Genomic DNA, 18,572 nt, shown 5'->3' on the forward strand with positions numbered 1-18,572 from the left:
CGAGCTGATGCCGCCCCCCTACGCCCCCCATCCCCAGAGGAGGCACCTGGAGTGGGGAAGAACCCCCCAAAAGCTGCCCCCCTCCTCCCTCCTCGCTGACACCCCCCCCCCCCCAATAAACGCCATCTCCCCCCTTCCACGAGCACCACGGCAGCAGTCGCAGCGGTGCCACCTTTAATGCCCACAGGTGCCACGAGGAGGGGTGGTGGGGACACCCCAAAATGCCACCCCCAAACACTGGGGTGTATGTGTGGGGGGGGGGGGGGGCGGCAGGAATTGGTGTTTTGGAGGGGGCTCAGGCAGTGATATTTGGAAGGGGGGGGCTCAATTTGGGGGAAACAGGACTGGCATTTTGGGGATGGAGGGTCTTCAGGAGCTGAGGGGTTCAGGTATCGATTTAAGGGGGGGCTCAGGCAGTAATATTTGGGGGGTGCTGACCCCCGAGGTGATGTGGTAGGAGTGATTCTTGGGGTATGGTTCAAGCCCAGAGTCAATATTTGGGGTTGGGGGACCTGGGGAGGGGCTCAAGAGTCAATAAGGGACAGCCAGGGGGGTCCGTGGGTCAGCGGGGGGGGGGGCAGGGGGAGCTGGGACCCTCCACAGGGCTCCTCAGTGCTCCATAGGGGTGGGGGGGCCCAGGGGGCAGCACTTGGGGGCCACCCCCAGCCCCCGGCATCCCCCCCCCCAGCCCCCCCCTGCCGCCCCCCGCCCCCGTTTATGTCCCCGGACACAGTGGAGGTGGCCGCAGCCTTCATCCCCTCCCCTTGTCACTGCCGCCTCCTCTTCCTCCTCCTCCTCCTCGCTCTCTGTCGAGCTCTCCCCGAACGCCCGTGGCTTTTCGTAGATGCAGCAGCCTGGGGGGGGGGTGGGGGGAAGTAATGGTGTGGGGGGGATGTCAGGGGACACGGGTGTCTCCAGAGGGGACACAGGTGTCTGGGGAGGGGGACAACAGTGTCCCCAGGGCCACTCACACTTGGAGGAGCGGCGGCCCAAATGCTCATTGTCGACGGTGTCGCTTGACCACTCAACCTTCTTGTCTGGCTTCCGTTTGCGCAGCTTCAGGGTCAGGCTGCGGTTCTCCTGGAAGGGGGATGGGGGTGTCACCAGCGCCATGACACCATGGCAAGGACCCCCCCCCCCCCCCCGAGAACAACCCCTCCTGGGGGCTCCGACACTGCCCCAAAACAGCCCTCTGGTCATCCCCCCGACGCTGGCCCTGCACCCACTCCTGTCATGCCCCCCCCCATATTTCTGTAGGTGCCCTGGCTGTTTACAGCACACGCCCACCCCCCACGTATACCCTGCTGGGTGTTTATAACCCCCTGCAGCTTATAGCCCACCCTGGGTGCCTATAGCCCCCATGGTACCTATAGATCTGCCTGGTATCTATAGTTCTCCATAGTCTGTGTCGCTCCCCCCCTGGCATCCTTAGCCCCCCATGGGAATCTATAAATCCCCCGGAATATTTACAGCCCCCCTTCAGTATCTATAGCCCCCCCCCAGTATGTATACATGCCTCTCAGGTATGTATTGGCTCCTCCTCGGCACCTATAGCCCCCCACCCCGGTACCCACAGCCCCTCCTCGGCACCTATAGCCCCCTCACCCCGGTACCCACAGCCCCTCCTCGGCACCTATAGCCCCCCCACCCCGGTACCCACAGCCCCCTCCTCGGCACCTATAGCCCCCCACCCCGGTACCCACAGCCCCTCCCCGGCACCTATAGCCCCCCACCCCGGTACCCACAGCCCCTCCTCGGCACCTATAGCCCCCCACCCCGGTACCCACAGCCCCTCCTCGGCACCTATAGCCCCCCACCCCCGGTACCCACAGCCCCTCCTCGGCACCTATAGCCCCTCACCCCGGTACCCACAGCCCCTCCTCGGCACCTATAGTCCCCCACCCCGGTACCCACAGCCCCTCCTCGGCACCTATAGCCCCTCACCCCGGTACCCACAGCCCCTCCTCGGCACCTATAGCCCCCTCGGGCCTTACCGGCTCGGCTGCACCGGTCTCGGTGACGGTGGCGGTGCCGCAGCCGCCGCTGTCCGCTGCTTCCGCCATGGCTGCAGCCGGCCGGTGCGGTGCCCCGGGGCCGGTGGGGGCCTCCCGGCCGCCGCCGAGGCCCCGCTGCGGGCGGGGAGCGCCGGGAAGGGCCGGGCCGGGCCGCTCTCGCCGCCGCCGCCGCCCCGGTGTAGCGCCCACAACCGCCCCCACTTCCGGCCGGCGGCGGCACTTCCGGTAGGTCCGGCAGGGAATGTGCTCCCCCTGCGCAGCCTCACTTCCGCCGTACGGCTGCGGCGCGCATGCGCGGGGCTGCCGGGCCCTTGGGGGCGCAGAGAGGGCTTGAAGGGGCACTCCAGGGCCTGGGGCGGGCAGATAAGGGCCAAGGGGGCAGTTTGAGAGGGTAGACGGGGTCTGGAGGGGCAATTCAGGGTCGGGGGCAGATAAGGCCTGAGGGGGGCAAACAGGGGCCAAGGGAGCAGTTTGGGGGGGGGGGGGGTGGGGTGGTGTAGAGGGGGTCTGAGGGGACATTCAGGGGCTAGGGGAGTCAAATAGGGCCCAAGGGAGCAGTTTGGGGGCGTAAAGGGGTTAACTCAGGGGCTTAGAGGGCCAGATAGGGGCCAAGGGAACAGTATGTAGGGGCAGATAGGGCCTGGGGGCTGGGCGGGGAGGGGGGGGACAGGCAGCACGTTTGCGGGGCAGATAGGTGCTGGGGGTTGGGGGGCAGTTTTGGGGGGGCAGATAAGCCCTGAGGGGTGGGCAGAGAGGAGCTGAAGGGTAATTCAGAGACCGGGGCGGGCAGATGGGGCTGAAGAGGTGTTGGGAGGGGGCAACTGAGACACCCCCAAGCACAGCCACGGATAAAAACCCTGGGGGGCTTTTATTACCCACATGGGAGGGGGCAAATACCCCCGAGCGAAGCAAATACCCAGTCACGAATCCTCCTTCTCCTGAAACCTGCATGGAAAGGAAGCAGCAGTTAGGGGAGGGTTTGGGCACATCCCCCCTCCGTGGCTTGGGGAGGGGGGTGTGTATAAAAATGGGGGGGGGGGGGGGGAGATAAAAATGGGGGAGCCCCTCACCGGCAGTGGGGGCAGGTGTAGAAGACGGTCTGGCCCTCGTCGGCCGAGCGCATCTGCCGGGTGTGGTACGCCATCCCCTCGTGGCCGCAGCGCGGGCACCGCCGCTCCACCTGCCCACCCCAAAATTATGGGGGTTATCCCCTGCTCTGGGCATGGGGGACTTGATACCCCCCCCCCCCAAGGCTTAGGGAGGGGGTTAAACCCAACTTAGGGGGGGTAACCCCCAAATATCCTGGCCCAGGGAGTGTTGTGGTTTGTATGGGCCAGAGTTGGGGTGGGGGGCATCGTTCCAGAGGCAGTTGAGCCCCCCTGCTGTAGTTTTTTTGGGGTGGGGGGCTCTCCCAGCAGGGTTTGCCCCCCCCCACCAGCACTCACCAGCGGTCCCTCAAGGCGGGGCGCAGGATCCGACCCCCTCCCCGCCGTGGGGTCCAGCCGGTTGAACTCTATGGTGCTGCGGATGATTTTACCTTCAAAATCTGGGGAAGGGGGGAAACGAAGTCAAGGGGTGCTGGGAGGGGGGATGTCCCAGAAGAGACCCAGATGTCCAGACCCCCCCCCCACCACTGACCAGCGCTGCGGAGGGTGAAGGCACAGCGGGGGCAGCGGATGGTGCTATGGGGGCCTGGCCGTGGCAGGACGGAGCCGCACTCGGGGCAGAAATCCAGGGAAGACTGGAAACAGGAGGGGGGCAGCTCCATGCCTGGGGGTGGGGAGCAAAAATTGTGGGGGTGTCGAGGGAGGGGTCCTCGCCTCTCAGCACACCCTCAATCCCTGGTACCGCTGACTCTCACCATCCCAGAGCCCTCAATCACCCCCCCATCACCTTACTGGCCCCCCATTCACAGGCAACCCCCCATCATCCCCAGCTCCGCCGTGCCACATGCCCCCTCCAGCATCCCCATTGCCTCCCACTGCCCCGGTTCCCCACCGACCCAGTGCTCCCCCCAGTGCCCCACATCCCCCCCATAGCCCCCCACTGCCCCCTCAATCCCTCCCATTGCTCCCCCCAGTGCCCCTCATCCCCGCAAGCCCCCCCCCAACACGCCACATCCCTCCCAGTCCCTCCCATCGCCCCCCCAGTGCCCCCCCAGAGCAGACAAGTCGAACCTCCCCGCGCTGCCCAAACCGACCTGAGCGCGCGCGGGGGGGACTCTCCCGCCCCGCCCCGTCAAACCCCTTCCTCTACGTCACTTCCCCCTTCCCAAGCTTGCGGAGCTCCACGTTAATTATTGGAAGCCCCAGGGATCGATTAATTAAGCTCGTGTTAATTGACTGATTAGAGGAAGCGCCAAGGAGTTGATTAATTAAGTCGCCGTTAATTCATTAGGGAAGCCCGGGAGGGGGCGTGGCCTAGCGGGGAGGGGGCGTGGCTACGCCATTGCGGGAGCGTGATTTGGATGGGGGCGTGGCCCGACCGCAGGGGAGCGTGGCCTGGTGGGGGGCGGAGTCTTGGGCGGAGCTTTGTCGTTGCCATGGCGTCGCTTCCGGTGCGGCGGGGCGGAAGTGGCGGCCGCTGCCGGGAGGCGCCGCTGGTACCGGGGGGGGGCCCTGGGGCGGGCAGCGGGCCCGGGGCTGGCCCTGCGGGCGCCGGGGGGGGCACTGGGGGTGGCCCTCGGGGCTGCAGGGGGGACCTGTGTCGCCTGTAGGGGTGGGGGGGCCTTCAGTGTCCCCTGCGGGGCTGGCGGGAGGTGCTGGGGGGGCCGCTGGGGGGCCGGGGGGCTCCTCTCATCCCCATATGGGGGTGTCAGGAGGGGCTGGGGGGCTGCACGGGGGCTGGGGGGCTCCTCTGATCCCCATATGGGGTTGTCAGGAGGGGCGGGGGGGGTTGCTATGGGGCTGGGGGGATGCTCCTCTGATCCCTATAGGGCTCGTGGGAGAGGCTGGGGGGGCTCCCCTGACCCCTATAGGGGTGTCAGAAAGAATGGGGGGCTCCCCTGACCCCTGTGAGGGGGTTGGGGAGGCTGCTCTGGGGTTGGGGGGGAGGGGCTCCTCTGATCCTTATAGGGCTGTCACAAGAGACTAGGGGGGACTCCCCTGAGCCCTATGGGGATGTCGGGAGGGATTGGGGGGTTCCCCTGACCCCTATAAGAGTGTTGAGGGGGCTGCTATGGGGCTGGGGGGCTCCCCTGAGCCCTGTAGTGGTGTCAGGAGGGGTGGGGTGGGGTTCCTGTGATCCCCCCCGAGGTGTCAGGAGGAGCTGGGAAGCTGCTACGGAGCTGGAGGGGCTCTGATCCCCATACGGAGGTGTCAGGAGGGGCTGGGGGGCTGCTATGGGGCTGGGGGGGGGGGGTTTTCATCCGATCCCTACGGGGATGTCAGTAGGGCTGCTGGGGGGGTGCCCTCTGACCCCTCTAGGGGTGTCAGGAGGGGCAGGGGAGGGTCCTGTATCTCCTAGAGAGTCGGCGCGGGGATAATTCCGTGTCCCTATGGGGCAGGGAGGAAGCCGCCCCCCACTTCCTGCAGGAATTCCTCTCCTCAGGGATTTTGGGGGGCTGCACCATCCCTGGGGAGATATGGGGGGGGACTATTTCCACCACTACCACCCCATAAAAGGGGGGTGGGAGAGAATTTGGGCATTTTAACCTCTCCTTCCCCACTTTTAGAGCTCCCTGGAGACAACCCCCCCCACAAAAAAGCATGGCTGGGGACTGGAGGATGCCAAGCCCCGAGCCAGCGGACAGACAGATGGACGCGGCCACTGCCATGGCCTGACCTCCCCCCACTTGACGAAGCTCTGACAGGAGAGAAGCAGCAACTTCATCCCCCCCCCATTCCCCAGGGATTCCCAGGCAGCTCTGGAAAAGGGGGGGGAGGGGGGAACCCCAGCGACCCCCCTCCCCCTGGAGCGAGCTGCAACCAGGTAAACCCCGAGGATTTTAACCCGGAGAGAGAAGCGAAATGTTTTTCCTGTCTGCTCGGCTGCGAATTCCCACTGAAAGGGGGTTAAAATCTCACTGAAAAGCAAAAAAAGGGGGAAAAAAATTGGATTTTCAGGAAGATTGAGGCGCTGGGGTGACACTCAGCAGAGAATCCCATGGGAGAAGAGATTAGTTTTGCCCAAGACGAGGGTTTGTTTGCATTGAGCTGAGTTGTTGTGGTTTAGTTTGGCATCGTCCTGCCTGAAATGAAGCCAAAAAGGTGGAAAAATGAGGTGAAAAACCAGGGCGGGGGGATCCCTGAAAGCAGTGCTCGCTTCCTTGGTCCCTTCCAGGTGGTTTTGGTGGTGTTGAGGCTGGAGCTGCTTTCCCCCAGGGTGCAAAAAAGGAGCCTGGAATAATTAAAAAGACTATTTAATGAGTAATTTAGAGGTGGTGGCATGAAACCAGTGGGCGTTTGCCCAAAATCTGCTGGTTTTGGTGTCTCTGGGGGATGCTGTGACGAGGGAAAGCAGCTTAAAATCTTCCCAAAAACTCCAGGAGTGTTTGGATTTGAGGTGTTTCACCTCCAAAAGCCCCTGAGGGGAAAAAATAGGGGGAATGTTGCCCCCGTCCCCGGATTTGGGGGGATTTTTTGGGCACTGGAGGATTTAATTTGAATAAGTATCGCTCGCTCGGAGTCTCCCCTGGAGCAAAGCTGAGGGCAGGGAAAATCCCCAGCTCTGCTTACTCAGCGCCTCGCCGCTGGCTCCTGCCTCGCTGCTGAGAAACGCTGGGTAAAACCACAGCTGAACCCTCGGTTTGAGCCAAACACCCTCGGTTTGGGCCAAAACACCCGTGTTTTGGGCCAAACCCCCTTGTTCTCAGCCAAAACACTGGCGTTTTGGGCTGCTACGAGGCTGAGCTGCTTTCGGCCCCCGCAGGTACGGCTTAATCCCAGTGTCTTTCTCCACAGGGACCCAACTAAGAAGCACCAGATCCCCGAAATTTACTTTTTTCACCTTTTTTTTTTTTTTTTCCCCACCTCTTCTTTCCAGCTGATTTTCCGGGGCCAGATGAGGCTTTCAGGGCCGGGAAGGGGGAACCGCGCCGGCGGCTCTCAGCACTGCCGGCACTTTCTGCCTTCACCCTTCCCCTCCTGGGGGGACCAAAATGTGGTGCTGCTGGGCTCACTCTCCTTCCTACTGCTCTACACCCCTTTTTTCCCCTTTTTTCCTCTTTAATACCCCTTTTCCGGGTGTTTTCTTTCCTTTTAATTCCCTTTTTCCGCCCGCCAACGTGGCCTGCGGCAGTGTTAACCCTTGAGCCGCTTGCCCGTGCCGCTCCTTCCCTGGAGTTAAGCAATCACTTTTTTTTTTCCCTCTTGTTTTTTTTTCCCTCTTCTTTTTTTTTTTTTTTTTCCCCCTCTTAATTCCCCTTTCCCCCCCGTCCCCCCCCCCGTCCCCCCCACCCCCAGTCCTCCCCATTCCTGCCCGCGCTGACATCTTGCCTCCGCCGGCGGGAGTTGGGCCGGGCTCCGGGTGAGTAAAAACTCTCTGAAAACCTGACTTTGCAAAGATTTTAGTACTTAAATTTGGTATTTTATTTGTCCCCGTTTTTCCAACAGAAACCACCCCCGTTTCACCCACCCCCCTCACAGTGGCAAATCCTCACCTGAGCTGGCTGCTGGGTTAATGTTTGACAGGAGCGGACTCTGCCCCCTCCTCCCCGCACCAAGATGTGGGTTTCGGGGTTATTATTGCATTTTTTTCCCCTTATTTAAGGTGGTTTTTTTGTATCTCTGCGATGCCACGTTTCTGGTGGGAGGCTCCGGGGCCCCGCGGTTTCGCTTCCTCTCCCCGCGGGGGGGGTGTTCCTCCTTTGGGGAGGCTGGTGGAGTCGGGGGGTGAAGGTTTCCCCACGTGTTTTGGGGTGACACAACTGCGAGGCGTCCCTGTCCCTCTTCAGCACCGGTTTGGGGGTGACAGGGGGGTCCCCTCGCTGTTAACACCCCCCCCCCCCTCATGTGTTTCCCCCCCCCAGGTCCATGGCGTGGGAGTGAGTGCTGAAGGATGCTGAAGAAGAGCAGCTTGGTGGTGTGGGGGGCGGTGCTCTTCATCGCCTGGAACGGCCTCCTCCTCCTCTTCCTCTGGAGCCGCCCGGCCTCCCCCGGTGAAGGCGACCGGCTGACGGCGGAAGTGATCCGTTTGGCTCAAGATGCTGAAACCGAACTGGAACGGCAAAAAGAACTCCTGCGCCAAATCCACCGTTACAGCGGGTTGTGGGGGCAGCGGCGCGGGGTTCGAATCACCCCCAACCCTCCCCCCCCGCCCTCCCCGGCCCCACCGCAACTCACCGATCCCGCTGCCACGGTGTTACCCGTCCTGGTGATGGCTTGTGACCGCAGCACCGTCCGGCGGTGTTTGGATAAACTCTTACGTTACCGACCTTCGGCGCAACGTTTCCCTGTCATCGTCAGCCAGGATTGCGGTCACGCCGAGACGGCTCGTGTCATCGCCTCCTACGGCGACGCCGTGGCTCATATCCGACAACCCGATCTTAGCGATATCCCGGTGCCGGCAGAGCACCGTAAATTCCAAGGTTATTATAAAATCGCTCGGCATTACCGTTGGGCGTTAGGACAGGTTTTCCGGACCTTCCGTTACCGCGCCGCCATCGTGGTGGAGGATGATTTAGAAGTTGCTCCGGATTTTTTCGAGTATTTCCAGGCGGCGTTCCCGCTGCTCCTCGCCGATCGCAGCCTCTGGTGCATCTCTGCGTGGAATGACAACGGGAAAGAGCAAATGGTGGATGTTGGACAAGCTGAATTGCTTTATCGGACTGATTTTTTTCCCGGTCTCGGTTGGTTGCTTTTAGCTGAACTTTGGGATGAACTTGAACCCAAATGGCCGCGAGCTTTTTGGGACGACTGGATGCGTCAACCCGAGCAACGGCGAGATCGTTCCTGCATCCGCCCCGAAGTTTCCCGTACGATGACGTTTGGTCGTAAAGGAGTGAGCCACGGGCAATTTTTCGATCAATATTTAAAATTTATCAAACTTAATGACCGTTTCGTGCCTTTTACCCAGCTGGATCTTTCTTACCTCAAAAAGGAAGAGTATGAACGTTCTTTCCTCCCCAAGGTTTACGCCGCGCCAGAGGTGAGGGTGGAAGATCTCCAAGGGAACCGGCGGCGGGAGCTGGGCGCCGTCCGCCTGCAGTACGGCGGCTCGCGATTCCTTCAAAGCCTTTGCCAAAGCCCTGGGGCTGATGGACGACCTCAAATCCGGTGTCCCTCGCGCTGGTTATCGCGGCATTGTCAGCTTCGTCTATCGGGGACGTCGCGTTTATCTCGCGCCTCCTTCGGACTGGACGGGTTATGATCCCAGCTGGAGTTAGCGGGTGCTGTCGCTCCGCTTGTTGTGGTTTTTTGGTTTTTTTTGGGGGTGGGTGGGTGTCCCCCTTTTTCATAACTGTTTGTCTGTTTTGGGTTTTTTTTTTGATGTGTCTTTAGTGGAGAGGATTTGGCATGCAGCAAAGAGCAGCTCGCCTGCCGCTTCTCCGGTGCCGTGATGGGGGAAATTCAGGGCAAAGGCAGCTCTGAGTGGAGAAATTATTTTCCAGAATAAAAGGCAAAAAAACCTCCTAAAATCTACCCGCCCCAAAATTTAGATTTCTTTTGCTACTATCACTCAGCCCAGCTGTCGGTGCCACCCAGGCCCTGTATTGCACTCTACGCCCTCTTCCCTATATTCAGCTCAATGCTCTGGGCGCTGCAGGCCATAAACTGACCTATGGGCAGCTATACAGGTCTGTGGGGGTCCGTACGCAGCTATATGGGTCTATACAGATCTATGGGAGTCTATACAGGCCTAGGTACCCTGCGTTCTGTATGGTCTTGACCCTATATTCCAGGCCCTGGATCGGGCTGTGGGGTTTAGGACCTGAATAAGGGGCTGTGCCCTAGTCCCTGTGTGTGGCTGTGGGGTCTAGGCCCTATATATAAACCATCTATACATATATATGCTATACTATATGGGGCCATATGGTCTGGGCTATGCGATCCTGTCCCTATATGGGGCTGTAGGGTCTTGGCACTATGTCCAGGCCCTATATCACAGTCCATATACTCCCCTCGCTCTACTTAGGCCCTACACCACAGCCTGCTTGCCAGTCTATATGTTCTGCCCCATATGTTCCAGGATTGGAGTGTAGGGGTCTGGAGGAGGCATCACTTCTGGTGCTAAAAAGCCCTTTTTGTGTTAAAAAAGTCCCCCTTTTTATCTGAAAGAATCCCTCGGGCGTGGCTTTTCTGGGGGGAGTTGGGCAGCAAGGGGTTTAGGGGGGGAGAAGCATCCCGCTCAGCTTTGTTTTGGGAAGAAAAAGCCTCTGTTCAGAACGGGGGGAATTATGAAATGGAAGAAATGAAATTACGACGTTTTATCGCATGAAACTGGGATAAAAGGAGGGGGAATGGCCAATGGAGCAGGAAGGACTGGGCAAACTGGTAACACTGGGAGGGATTTATGGCCCCCGCAGGATTTGGGTTAAATCTGTGTGGGTTTAGGGATATTTTTGGAGCCGTTTCCTCACCACTACCACTACTGGTGCTGAATACACCACATCTTTTTATTTTTACTTAAAAGGGGGACAGTCCACCCAAAAAGAAGGGGGTTATGGGGTTTTCCTGCACTTTCTACTCCAGGCCGCAGCGCAGAACCCCTCTTATTAAGCAATTCCTCTCCAGTTTGGGGGTTTCTTTCCTGTGGAGGAAAATTTGGAGGCAGAAAATCCCCATTTCCCAGCATGCTGGCTGCTCCCTGGAGGAAATGCAGACAATGTAACACCCCCCCACCCCCCCGCCCAAAACCAGGATTTAAATCACTGATACACACCCCCAGTTTGCACAGGAGCTGCATTTTGGGGGGAAATATGATCAAATCGGTGGGTTTTGGGTTTCACGAGCTGGCGATTAAAAAAAGTGCCTTTTGAGCCCCATTTTTTATAAACAGCCGCCGATTATTGACCCGAATAGTCGCAAAGCCGCCCCCCAAACCTGCCCTTTTTTCACTTAAAATGGCCCTCCACGAGGAGCAGCGCAGGGTCAACGCCCCCGCCCTCGCGGGGGCACCGCGGTCTTCACTCAGGTCCGCTCCTCCGCGCCGGCCCCGCCTCGCGGGTTCGCGGTTCCCACCCAGGTCCGCCCCTGAGGGTGGTCCTAGCGCCGGGGCCGCGCGGGGAGGAGCAGCCAATGAGGTGCTGCGGTGGAGGGCAGGCAGCCAATCAGAGTGCGCCGGCAGCCTCGAGAAGGCGGGGCGCGGGGGCTCGGCGGGAGCGGCGCGGGTGGGGTGGCGCTGGCGAAGCTCGTTAGAAACCGGCCTCAAACCGCGCCGAGCCCCGCAGGAACGGGCCCGCCGGCCCCCCGCGCTCCACCGCTGCGGCAAAAGCTCCGTCTCTCGCAGAAAAAAAACCTTCGGCAGCTCTCCAGCGGCTCCTCTCGTGGGCTGCTGCCAGTTTTATCCGTCAGGTGGTGGCGGAGGGGGGTTTCGGGGTGCACGGGGCCGCTGTGGGCGGTTTGTGGAAGGGCTGTGAGGCGCATCCGCTGGCTCAGCTGGAGGAGCGGGGGCTGTGCGCCCTCCACGCCAAGCGACCTGCCATCCAAATTGCTGATGTGAGGCTGGTGAGGTGCCTTCCGTTGAAAAGAGGCTGATTTCTACCCCACCCCCCCCACCCCCCCCCGTTGGATAGTCAACCCTGGGCCTGCTGAACCACTCAGAAAGACAACTTTTTTATTTTTTTACTTCTTGTTTATGCTTTATTTTTTTGTGTGGACTTTCAGCTTAAACTTTTATAAAGCTTTCCAGATCAAGTGGAGCATCAGAAGCGCGTGTGTTGGCACGTGATGCTTTGAAGAAGCACTTTCAATTTACATTTGTGACACGAAGCGTCACCAGACTTTGTGCTATAACAAGCTCTTTTCTTTCGAGGGAGACACCACCTATGACCTACCTTGCTGTGAGCCAAGCGAGGAAATGACTGATTACACAACCAAGCCAGGCTGTAATTTAGGTTTAGCAGTGATCTGTGGGTTTTTCAGGGGCCGTGTTTAAAATTAGGGCCCTGAAGATGAAAGCAGCTGCCCTTCCTGCTACCTTTCCTGGTGGTTTCTCCTCTTCCTCAGGTCAATGTCAAAGTCTGGCAGCAGAGACAGAACAATTTTGGCTGTAAGAGGCAGAGACCTGCCCTGTGCTGCCTGATAACAGCACTTTGTGACGTGGTTTAACTCTAAAAAAGACTTCTTGCAGTCTCAAGGTGCTGGTTTGCTTAATTTTTTTCCCCCTTTATTCACTTCTTGGTGTTGAAACGGGGCATGTAATCCTGTCTGTGGCTTCCCTCCCTCCTTGCATCCTGGCAGCAATTGCACAACCACAGGGAGGCCCCAGCCTAAGCGATCCTGGGAGGCACAAAAAGTGGTTTTTATCCCAGTTCCCCTAAATTCTCTGCAAATCCTAAGCAGAAGCTTTTCTGCTTGCAAAGCCTTCCTACGAGGTACCCACCAGCAGCAGCAAAGCCCTTTTTCTTCTTCAGAGTGACCTCTTTAAATTTTTGGGAGGGGGGTTCTCCCTGTTTTTCTGGGACATATTTCCATTGACAAACAGCTGGGGAAGCAAAAATCTCTCCACTCTCCCACTAAGGATGTTTCCTTGTGGGGAAATGTGGGTGTTTTGCAGCTCAACAGGAGGGGAAAAAACCCAACAGAAAGCATTAAATTGGAAAGAAAACATGCCTTGAGTGTGTCCCCTCTCCCCAGTGTGGAAAAACCCTGCTCTGCTCCAGGCCCACATGCAATTTCCTCCTCTATCTTTAATCCCCTCCCCCCACCCCCCCAAAAAAAAAAAATAGTAATAGTTAAATGGATGAAAAACGTGCATTCAGGGTGGGTTGAGAAAGTGGTTTGGGGTGAGCACTGCAAAGCAGCAGTGGGAAGCAAGATACCCCCTTGTCTTTTTTTTCTTCCCCCCCCCCCCCCCCCCCCCCCCTTTCGAGGCTTATGTTCACTGGAGAACTGCCCAGCCAAGCTGCAAAGAATGGTCCGTGCAAATGTGGCAAGGAGTGGGAGGGTGAAATTTTTGTGACTAATTTGGCTAAATTAAGTGTTAAAAGGAAAAGCAGATGGGGCTGATGTGTGTGCGTGCTCTTATGGAGCAGGGGGGTTCATTGGAATGGTGGAAGGGTCTTGTTTCGGGGGGATTCAGGGGCAGAGAGTGAGCAGAGCTGGCCCCTCACCCAGCCAGAGCAGTGGCCGGAGTCGTTCACCGGCGAAAGTTGCTGGAGGGAAGGCGAAGATTTCGGTCTCACTGTCAGCATCGCGGAAAGCCACCCGCCCGCCAGCATAATCCAAAGCCACCTCGATGCGTCGGGGCACGCGGCTGTGGGGCAGAGATGTGGGGCTGGGCCAGGTGAGAGCCCGTAGCTGCCCCAACCACTGCCCCACGGCCCAGACCCCTCGTTCGGGGCTGAGACCGAAGCAGCCCTTACGGGACATGAATTCCCGAGCCACCCCCAGTGCCCAGTCGGGACCGGGACGAACCTCCACAGCCCAGCGGTGCCGGCCCCCCGAGAAGCCCTGCAGACCCAAAACGCAGCGGAGAGACTCGAAACGCTCGGTTCCCGAGGGAAGAGGAGCCAGGGGGGATTCCCGGCGTCCTGCGGTCCGGCCATCTGCTGACACCAGGATTTGGGGGTGAGCTGTAGCCGGGTCCAGCGTCACGGTTGCTGGGAGGGGGAGAGGGGTGTTAGGGGGGCTTGGTGCATCCTGGTATTAGCTCCAAATATTGCACTTGAGCATCAGTTCTGCATGTTGCACCAGCCCCAGGCACTGCAAAAGAGCATCAACTTGAAATATTGCACCCAAGCTTCTGCCCTGGGTGTTGCACCAGAGCATCAGCTTCAAGTCTTGCACCTAATTACCAGCTCTAAATGTTGCACTGAAACATCAGCTTCAAATACTGCGTCTGAGCATTGCACTGGAGCTTTAGCTCCAAATATTGCACCTGAGCATCAGCCCAGGACTCTGCACCCAGGTGTTGCACCAGAGCGTCAGCTTCAAATGTTTGCACCTGATTATCAGCCCTAAATATTGCACTAGAGCATCCGCTTCAAATATTGCGCCCAAGCATCAGTCCCAGGCATTGCACCAGGGCGTCAGCTCCAGATTTTGCAGCTGAGCCCCAGCTCTGGATGCTGAACCTGAGCATCAGCCCCAGGTGCTGAACCCATCTGTCGTCCTCGAAGCCCAACTCACCTCTCCGGTATCCCCCTGAGTCTTCCTCCAGTGAGCACCCCACGATGTCTGGAAATAGAAAGTGACCCCGGAGACTTGTAACCCTGGATCCAGCCCTGCCCCATGTGTCCCCCTCATTCCTCATCACATGGAGAGGGTGAAACTGCTGGAGGTGGGACCCTCAAACCCTCTTTGTGTGGTGCATTGCCCCCCTCTGCACCTAATTCATGTCCCAATTTGGGTGCTGGTTAACACCTAGAAGCCCTCTGCACCTCCCACCTGCAGTTGCCCACCCCCTAAGGCTGCTATAAAAGGGATAAATCCCTGAAATGTTCTTAATTAAAGGGACATTTATGATGCTTGGACCTTCCAGCCAAACTCTGTGAAACCCGAGGAGGTCTCTGCACTCCCCCAACCCCGCTCCTAGCTCCCATTTCTGCCTACTAAATCCCCCTTTTTGCCAGTTTTTCCCCTCCAAACACCTTTAAACTGCATCACTGCCTCTGCCAGCATGTTGGTTTTCAGGGCAAAATCCTCGAGTTCCGCTTCCAGCTCCGGCATCAGCGGCAGCGACGGCTGCGCCCTCCACTCTGTGCACCTCGGGGTGAGGGGGGGCAAATCGGTGTGTTTAATGTGAAGAAATCCCCAAATTTCCCTTCCCTGTGCTGAAGAACCATGGGGAAAGCTTTATTTCCCCAGGAAAAGCTCCAGCTCCTTCCTGCAAGATGTGATGATAGATTCTACGCTTCCCTCCACCGCCTTCCCCCTCCAGGCTCTGGATTAACCATCAACCCTCCCAACTCAAAAGCAAAAATCCCTGGGGAAAAGGATGCAGGGTGAGGAGGAGACCCGCAAAACGGAGGCTTTTGGCCCAAAAACGGCATTCCAGGTGGTGCTTTTTGGCCCCTGGTACCTGCTCAGGGTGATTTGGGCATCCTGGAGAGGAAGGGAGAGAAATGCTCAGGGCTGTTTACCAGGGAATAAAAGCCAAAAGGGGGAAAACAAGAGGGATTTTGGAAAAAGATTTGGCTCACCCGTAGCAGGTCACTGTCTGGTTGCCGGCACTTGGCCTGGAGCTCGGAGCGGCGTTGCTGGAGCCGGGCCATTTCGGCGGCTTCACCACGTCGCTGCTCCTCCAACCTTAGGCGCAAGCGGCCAAGACGGATCAAGAACCGTGATTCCTGCTCACCCAGCACCCGCCGAAGCCCTTCCAGCACCGCCAGCAGCTTCTGCTTCTCGGCATCAACTCTGCTCTGGGAGATGAAGGGAAAGGAGAAGGATGCTGGAGGGGGGGATGAAGCATTTTGTCCCCCACAGTGCACCCCAACAGCGGGAGCACCCACCAGCATCTCCTGTCTTGTCTCCTCTGCTGCTGCCGCCAGCCCAGCACGTCGCTCATCCTCCTCTTGCAGGGCTTTTAGGGAAGCTTCAAACTGGTCCTGCAACCAAGAAAAGGGGTTTTGGCTCCTGAAGGTGAGGGGAAAGGCCGGGGCGGGGGTTGGGGAGGCTGGGACCCCTAAAGCACCCAGGATATAGCCAGCACGGGTGGCCTCATCCTCCTCTCCAGCTGTGCTGAAGCAGATGTGTGCATCTATATCCACTTCATAATTAGTCTGTAGCTATGCAATATGTATACCCACACCTTACCTATACAGATTTATAAATACGTAGTGCTGTATGGTCACTATGGGTCTTCCAGCCCCCATCCCTCCATGACCTCCCCTAAAAAATCCCCACCGGCCCTTTAAACACCCCAGCCCTTCTTTGTTCCCCCCTCCTTGCACCCCCAGCTGGGCCCAGACCCCCTTTGGGGACCCCCATTTCCCTTCCGCACCCGGAGGCGGAGCAGGAACCTCCAACAGCGCAGGCGCTGGGTGACTGCAGGAGCTTTTAAACTACTCATCTTCAGAGTTTTTGGTTCCCCAAACTTCCACCCACCCCCTCACCCCCCCATCCCACCCCATGCATACTTAAGCCTTAGCAAACTGTGGTATTTCACCTCAATTTTTACTTTTGGATGCTCAAAGTGCTTTCCCCTCCCCCGCCCCCCCCCCCCGGAATAATGGGGAAAAGCTTTGCCACATCTGCAAATACATATTTGTGTGGCTGACTTTTAATGGAAATTGGGTTTTTTAACATCACTCAGGCAGGGAGAGGGGGTTGGACTGGGTTTTCACTCACCCTGTACCAGCAAGCAGCCTCTTCGAGGGGCACGGCGGGGTGGGCGCGATGCTCAGCACAGGTGGTGCAGAGGAGCCTCCCATCCCGGCGGGAAAAAAGGGTGAGGGGTTGGTGGTGCCGCTGGCAAAGCTCCTCCGCCGCCGGCATTGCCAGCTCCTGGACGGCTGCCACCACATTGGCCAGTTGCCGATTGGGACGGAAGCCACCGTGGGGGAAAGGTAAACGGCACTGGGGGCAAGACCCCGCTCTGGAGGCATCCGCGGAGCAACGTTCAAGGCAACGGCGGCAAAAATTGTGCCCGCAACTCAGGATCATGACAGGATCATGGAAGAAATCCAAGCAGATGGCGCAGGTGATTTCCTCCTGGAGATGTTCCACAGCGTTTCCCGCAGCCATGACTGGTGTGACGGGGTTGTTTTTATGAGCATTCAGAGAAATGCCCACGCAAAGGGGCTGGGCAATGGTTTTCCTGGAAGCGGTGACGGGGCAGGAGGCTGGTGTCGGCATCTGGAACCTCACAGGGAAAAGCAACGCAGCGCTTATCCGACTTTCCCACCGCCCCAGCAATAAAAAAAACCCCAAGGACAAGGCTAGCGAGGATTTAACGACAGCGGGGGAACACAGGCAGCGGCTGTCAGGGTTTTAAGAGGGTGATTTATTTGCAAGGTGAGTTTTTTACCACTCCAGCTGCACAGGGGGCGGGGTTGGGGGGTTGAGAATAGCTGTAGAAAGGAGGGATTAATGCAGGAGTGCAACAAGTGGGCAGAGTTCCTGCTACATCCCGCAGAGCTCACCCGTCTATTAGCTGTGCGACAGCAATAAACCCAGTGGGGGGTTTATGGTGAAATTAAAACCCGCTGCTAAACCTTAGCACCCAAATTGGGTATGAAAAATAAAAAGCGGGGGGTGGGGGGGGTGGAAAGAGCTATCTGGTGCAGGATCTGTGGGTGGAAGTGGTGTTAGTGGCCCATCCTAGGAATGAATAATGTTAATGCAGTTGTATAATAAAATTATTTCAGGGAACCAGACTGAGTGAGGGTCTTTGAGCTGGAAGTTTCATTTGTATAGAATATAGCCCACGTAAAAATAATTTTTAAAAGAGACTGATCATGTATTATTATAGTTACGAATAAGGCTGATAAAGCAATAAAATAAGTTGGATATTCCCAAACTGTAAAAAGCACAGCTTGCTGATCCCTAGGTTAACCAGCTTTGGTTTCTCTCCAGGAAAACACAGCCCCTTCCTCAAGGGAAAGCAGAGGGGCTGCCAGACCCCCGCGCCCGGCTGCAAGCAGGGCAAAAATAGGCAAGAGCGACGCAAAAACCCACCGGGCCGCTGCTACCCACGTGAAAACCCCGTTAATAGACCTGGAGTGGCCCGTGCGGGAGCGGGGACTGGGGCGGGGGGCGAACCTTGGCCGCGGAAGAGAGGATCGGAAGAATCTATTCTCATTGGTTGACTCGGGCAGCCAATGGGAAGCCTCAGCGCGTCCGACGGCCAATAAGAACCGTCGTTTGCGATCGCCTTTCCCTCTATTCACACCCGTGAGGAGCTTCGAGGGTGCGGCGCGGCAGAGCGCGATGCGACGGGACGGGACACAACAGGAGAAACCAAACGAAATAAATCCCAAATTTTCATCTCTAATCACATCTCACTGCACAAAAGGGGGCAAAAAAAACCTATCCGAACCTCTTTTTTTTTTTTTTTTTTTTTTAACTACGTGATTTTTGAGGAAATACCTGCAGTAGAATTTTGATTAACAGCTAAGACTTATAATTAATCAGGTTTTAGTTGTTTGGGATGCTTATTGCCCCTTTCCAAGGCGGATCTCAGCCTGCAAGAGGCTTTGGCAGCAGAAGGAAAAACCAGGGTTGTGTTAAATACAAATATTTTCCCAGAAAGTCTAATTTTTGTGCAATTACGTTATTTATACACACATGTATAAAAAAATACCACTGCTCGTGGCTTATTAAAATTCTATTTTTTGGTGATGAAGAGCTACCGGAGTCACAGTGCCTTGGTGTGAACATGCGTCACACCCGCTTGACTTTTTGGGGGAATTTCTATTATTTTAGGACAATTACATAGACTGTGCCTGCAGGGCCACGAGAAGCCGCGGTGCGGGTGGGTGAACCCAGCGCCCGTGGGAGTGAGGTGCGTTGGTTT

General features: G+C 57.8%; 5 protein-coding genes across 10 annotated transcripts in view; 2 read left to right on the plus strand and 3 right to left on the minus strand.

Moving 5' to 3' along the window:
- Positions 1 to 157: 157 nt before the first annotated feature.
- Positions 158 to 2,399, minus strand: PPP1R11 (protein phosphatase 1 regulatory inhibitor subunit 11). Its single transcript, XM_055697933.1, has 3 exons — positions 1,995 to 2,399; positions 972 to 1,080; positions 158 to 854 (listed from the first exon to the last, which is right to left on the minus strand). The coding sequence occupies exons 1-3, from the start codon at positions 2,061 to 2,063 to the stop codon at positions 610 to 612; spliced, it is 423 nt and encodes a 140-aa protein (XP_055553908.1). The 5' UTR covers positions 2,064 to 2,399; the 3' UTR covers positions 158 to 609.
- A 459-nt stretch (positions 2,400 to 2,858) lies between these two features.
- Positions 2,859 to 4,282, minus strand: POLR1H (RNA polymerase I subunit H). Of its 2 annotated transcripts, none has more exons than XM_055697960.1 (5): positions 4,193 to 4,282; positions 3,654 to 3,785; positions 3,461 to 3,561; positions 3,086 to 3,195; positions 2,859 to 2,960 (listed from the first exon to the last, which is right to left on the minus strand). In XM_055697960.1, exons 2-5 carry the CDS (start codon positions 3,781 to 3,783, stop codon positions 2,936 to 2,938), a joined length of 366 nt encoding a protein of 121 aa, XP_055553935.1. In that variant the 5' UTR covers positions 3,784 to 3,785; positions 4,193 to 4,282; the 3' UTR covers positions 2,859 to 2,935. The 2 variants fall into 2 exon arrangements, with proteins under 2 accessions (XP_055553935.1, XP_055553936.1); XM_055697961.1 differs by having other exon boundaries at positions 4,216 to 4,252.
- Positions 4,283 to 5,439: 1,157 nt separating this feature from the next.
- On the plus strand, positions 5,440 to 9,595 carry MGAT1 (alpha-1,3-mannosyl-glycoprotein 2-beta-N-acetylglucosaminyltransferase). Its single transcript, XM_027798060.2, is given in 3 exon segments — positions 5,440 to 5,945; positions 7,984 to 9,170; positions 9,172 to 9,595. Coding segments are annotated over 2 exon segments (1,326 nt in total). The 5' UTR covers positions 5,440 to 5,945; positions 7,984 to 8,012; the 3' UTR covers positions 9,340 to 9,595.
- Positions 9,596 to 12,971: 3,376 nt separating this feature from the next.
- On the minus strand, positions 12,972 to 16,913 carry LOC102053216 (E3 ubiquitin-protein ligase TRIM11-like). 3 transcript variants are annotated; one of them, XM_055697898.1, is made up of 8 exons: positions 16,406 to 16,913; positions 15,568 to 15,663; positions 15,259 to 15,477; positions 15,138 to 15,160; positions 14,707 to 14,822; positions 14,246 to 14,293; positions 13,532 to 13,716; positions 13,155 to 13,370 (listed from the first exon to the last, which is right to left on the minus strand). In XM_055697898.1, the coding sequence occupies exons 1-8, from the start codon at positions 16,910 to 16,912 to the stop codon at positions 13,302 to 13,304; spliced, it is 1,263 nt and encodes a 420-aa protein (XP_055553873.1). In that variant the 5' UTR covers position 16,913; the 3' UTR covers positions 13,155 to 13,301. The 3 variants fall into 3 exon arrangements, with proteins under 3 accessions (XP_027653859.2, XP_055553872.1, XP_055553873.1); XM_027798058.2 differs by lacking the exon at positions 14,707 to 14,822 and having other exon boundaries at positions 12,972 to 13,370; XM_055697897.1 differs by having other exon boundaries at positions 12,972 to 13,716.
- The window catches only part of LOC102046640 (butyrophilin subfamily 1 member A1-like), a 39,370-nt gene continuing 37,558 nt past the window's right edge, over positions 16,761 to 18,572 (plus strand). For 2 of the 3 annotated variants that reach the window (XM_055697954.1, XM_055697957.1), the window contains exon 1: positions 16,761 to 17,071. The gene's annotated coding sequence lies outside the window, so the exon portion shown is untranslated. Of the gene's footprint in view, positions 17,072 to 17,632; positions 18,404 to 18,572 lie in introns of those variants that run through there. The other variant, XR_008730043.1, reaches the window with a different exon arrangement.

The sequence above is a fragment of the Falco cherrug genome, chromosome 21 (genome assembly GCF_023634085.1).
Source record: "Falco cherrug isolate bFalChe1 chromosome 21, bFalChe1.pri, whole genome shotgun sequence".
Classification (NCBI taxonomy): domain Eukaryota; kingdom Metazoa; phylum Chordata; class Aves; order Falconiformes; family Falconidae; genus Falco; species Falco cherrug.

Bases quoted from the DNA above. Each gene is read 5' to 3' on its own strand.
- PPP1R11 (XM_055697933.1), bottom strand. From the start codon at position 2,063: ATGGCGGAAGCAGCGGACAGCGGCGGCTGCGGCACCGCCACCGTCACC. The intron at 1,081-1,994 runs GTAAGGCCCGAG...TCCCCCTTCCAG, and splicing joins AGACCGGTGCAGCCGAGCCG to GAGAACCGCAGCCTGACCCT. The intron at 855-971 runs GTGAGTGGCCCT...CCCCCCCCCCAG, and splicing joins GGGCCGCCGCTCCTCCAAGT to GCTGCTGCATCTACGAAAAG.
- POLR1H (XM_055697960.1), bottom strand. From the start codon at position 3,783: ATGGAGCTGCCCCCCTCCTGTTTCCAGTCTTCCCTGGATTTCTGCCCC. The intron at 3,196-3,460 runs GTGAGTGCTGGT...TGGGGTGGGCAG, and splicing joins CCCGCCTTGAGGGACCGCTG to GTGGAGCGGCGGTGCCCGCG. The intron at 2,961-3,085 runs GTGAGGGGCTCC...CTTTCCATGCAG, and splicing joins TACACCTGCCCCCACTGCCG to GTTTCAGGAGAAGGAGGATT.
- LOC102053216 (XM_055697897.1), bottom strand. From the start codon at position 16,912: ATGCCGACACCAGCCTCCTGCCCCGTCACCGCTTCCAGGAAAACCATT. The intron at 15,478-15,567 runs GTGGGTGCTCCC...TTCATCTCCCAG, and splicing joins AGACAAGACAGGAGATGCTG to AGCAGAGTTGATGCCGAGAA. The intron at 14,823-15,137 runs GTACCAGGGGCC...CCTCACCCCGAG, and splicing joins GCCCAAATCACCCTGAGCAG to GTGCACAGAGTGGAGGGCGC.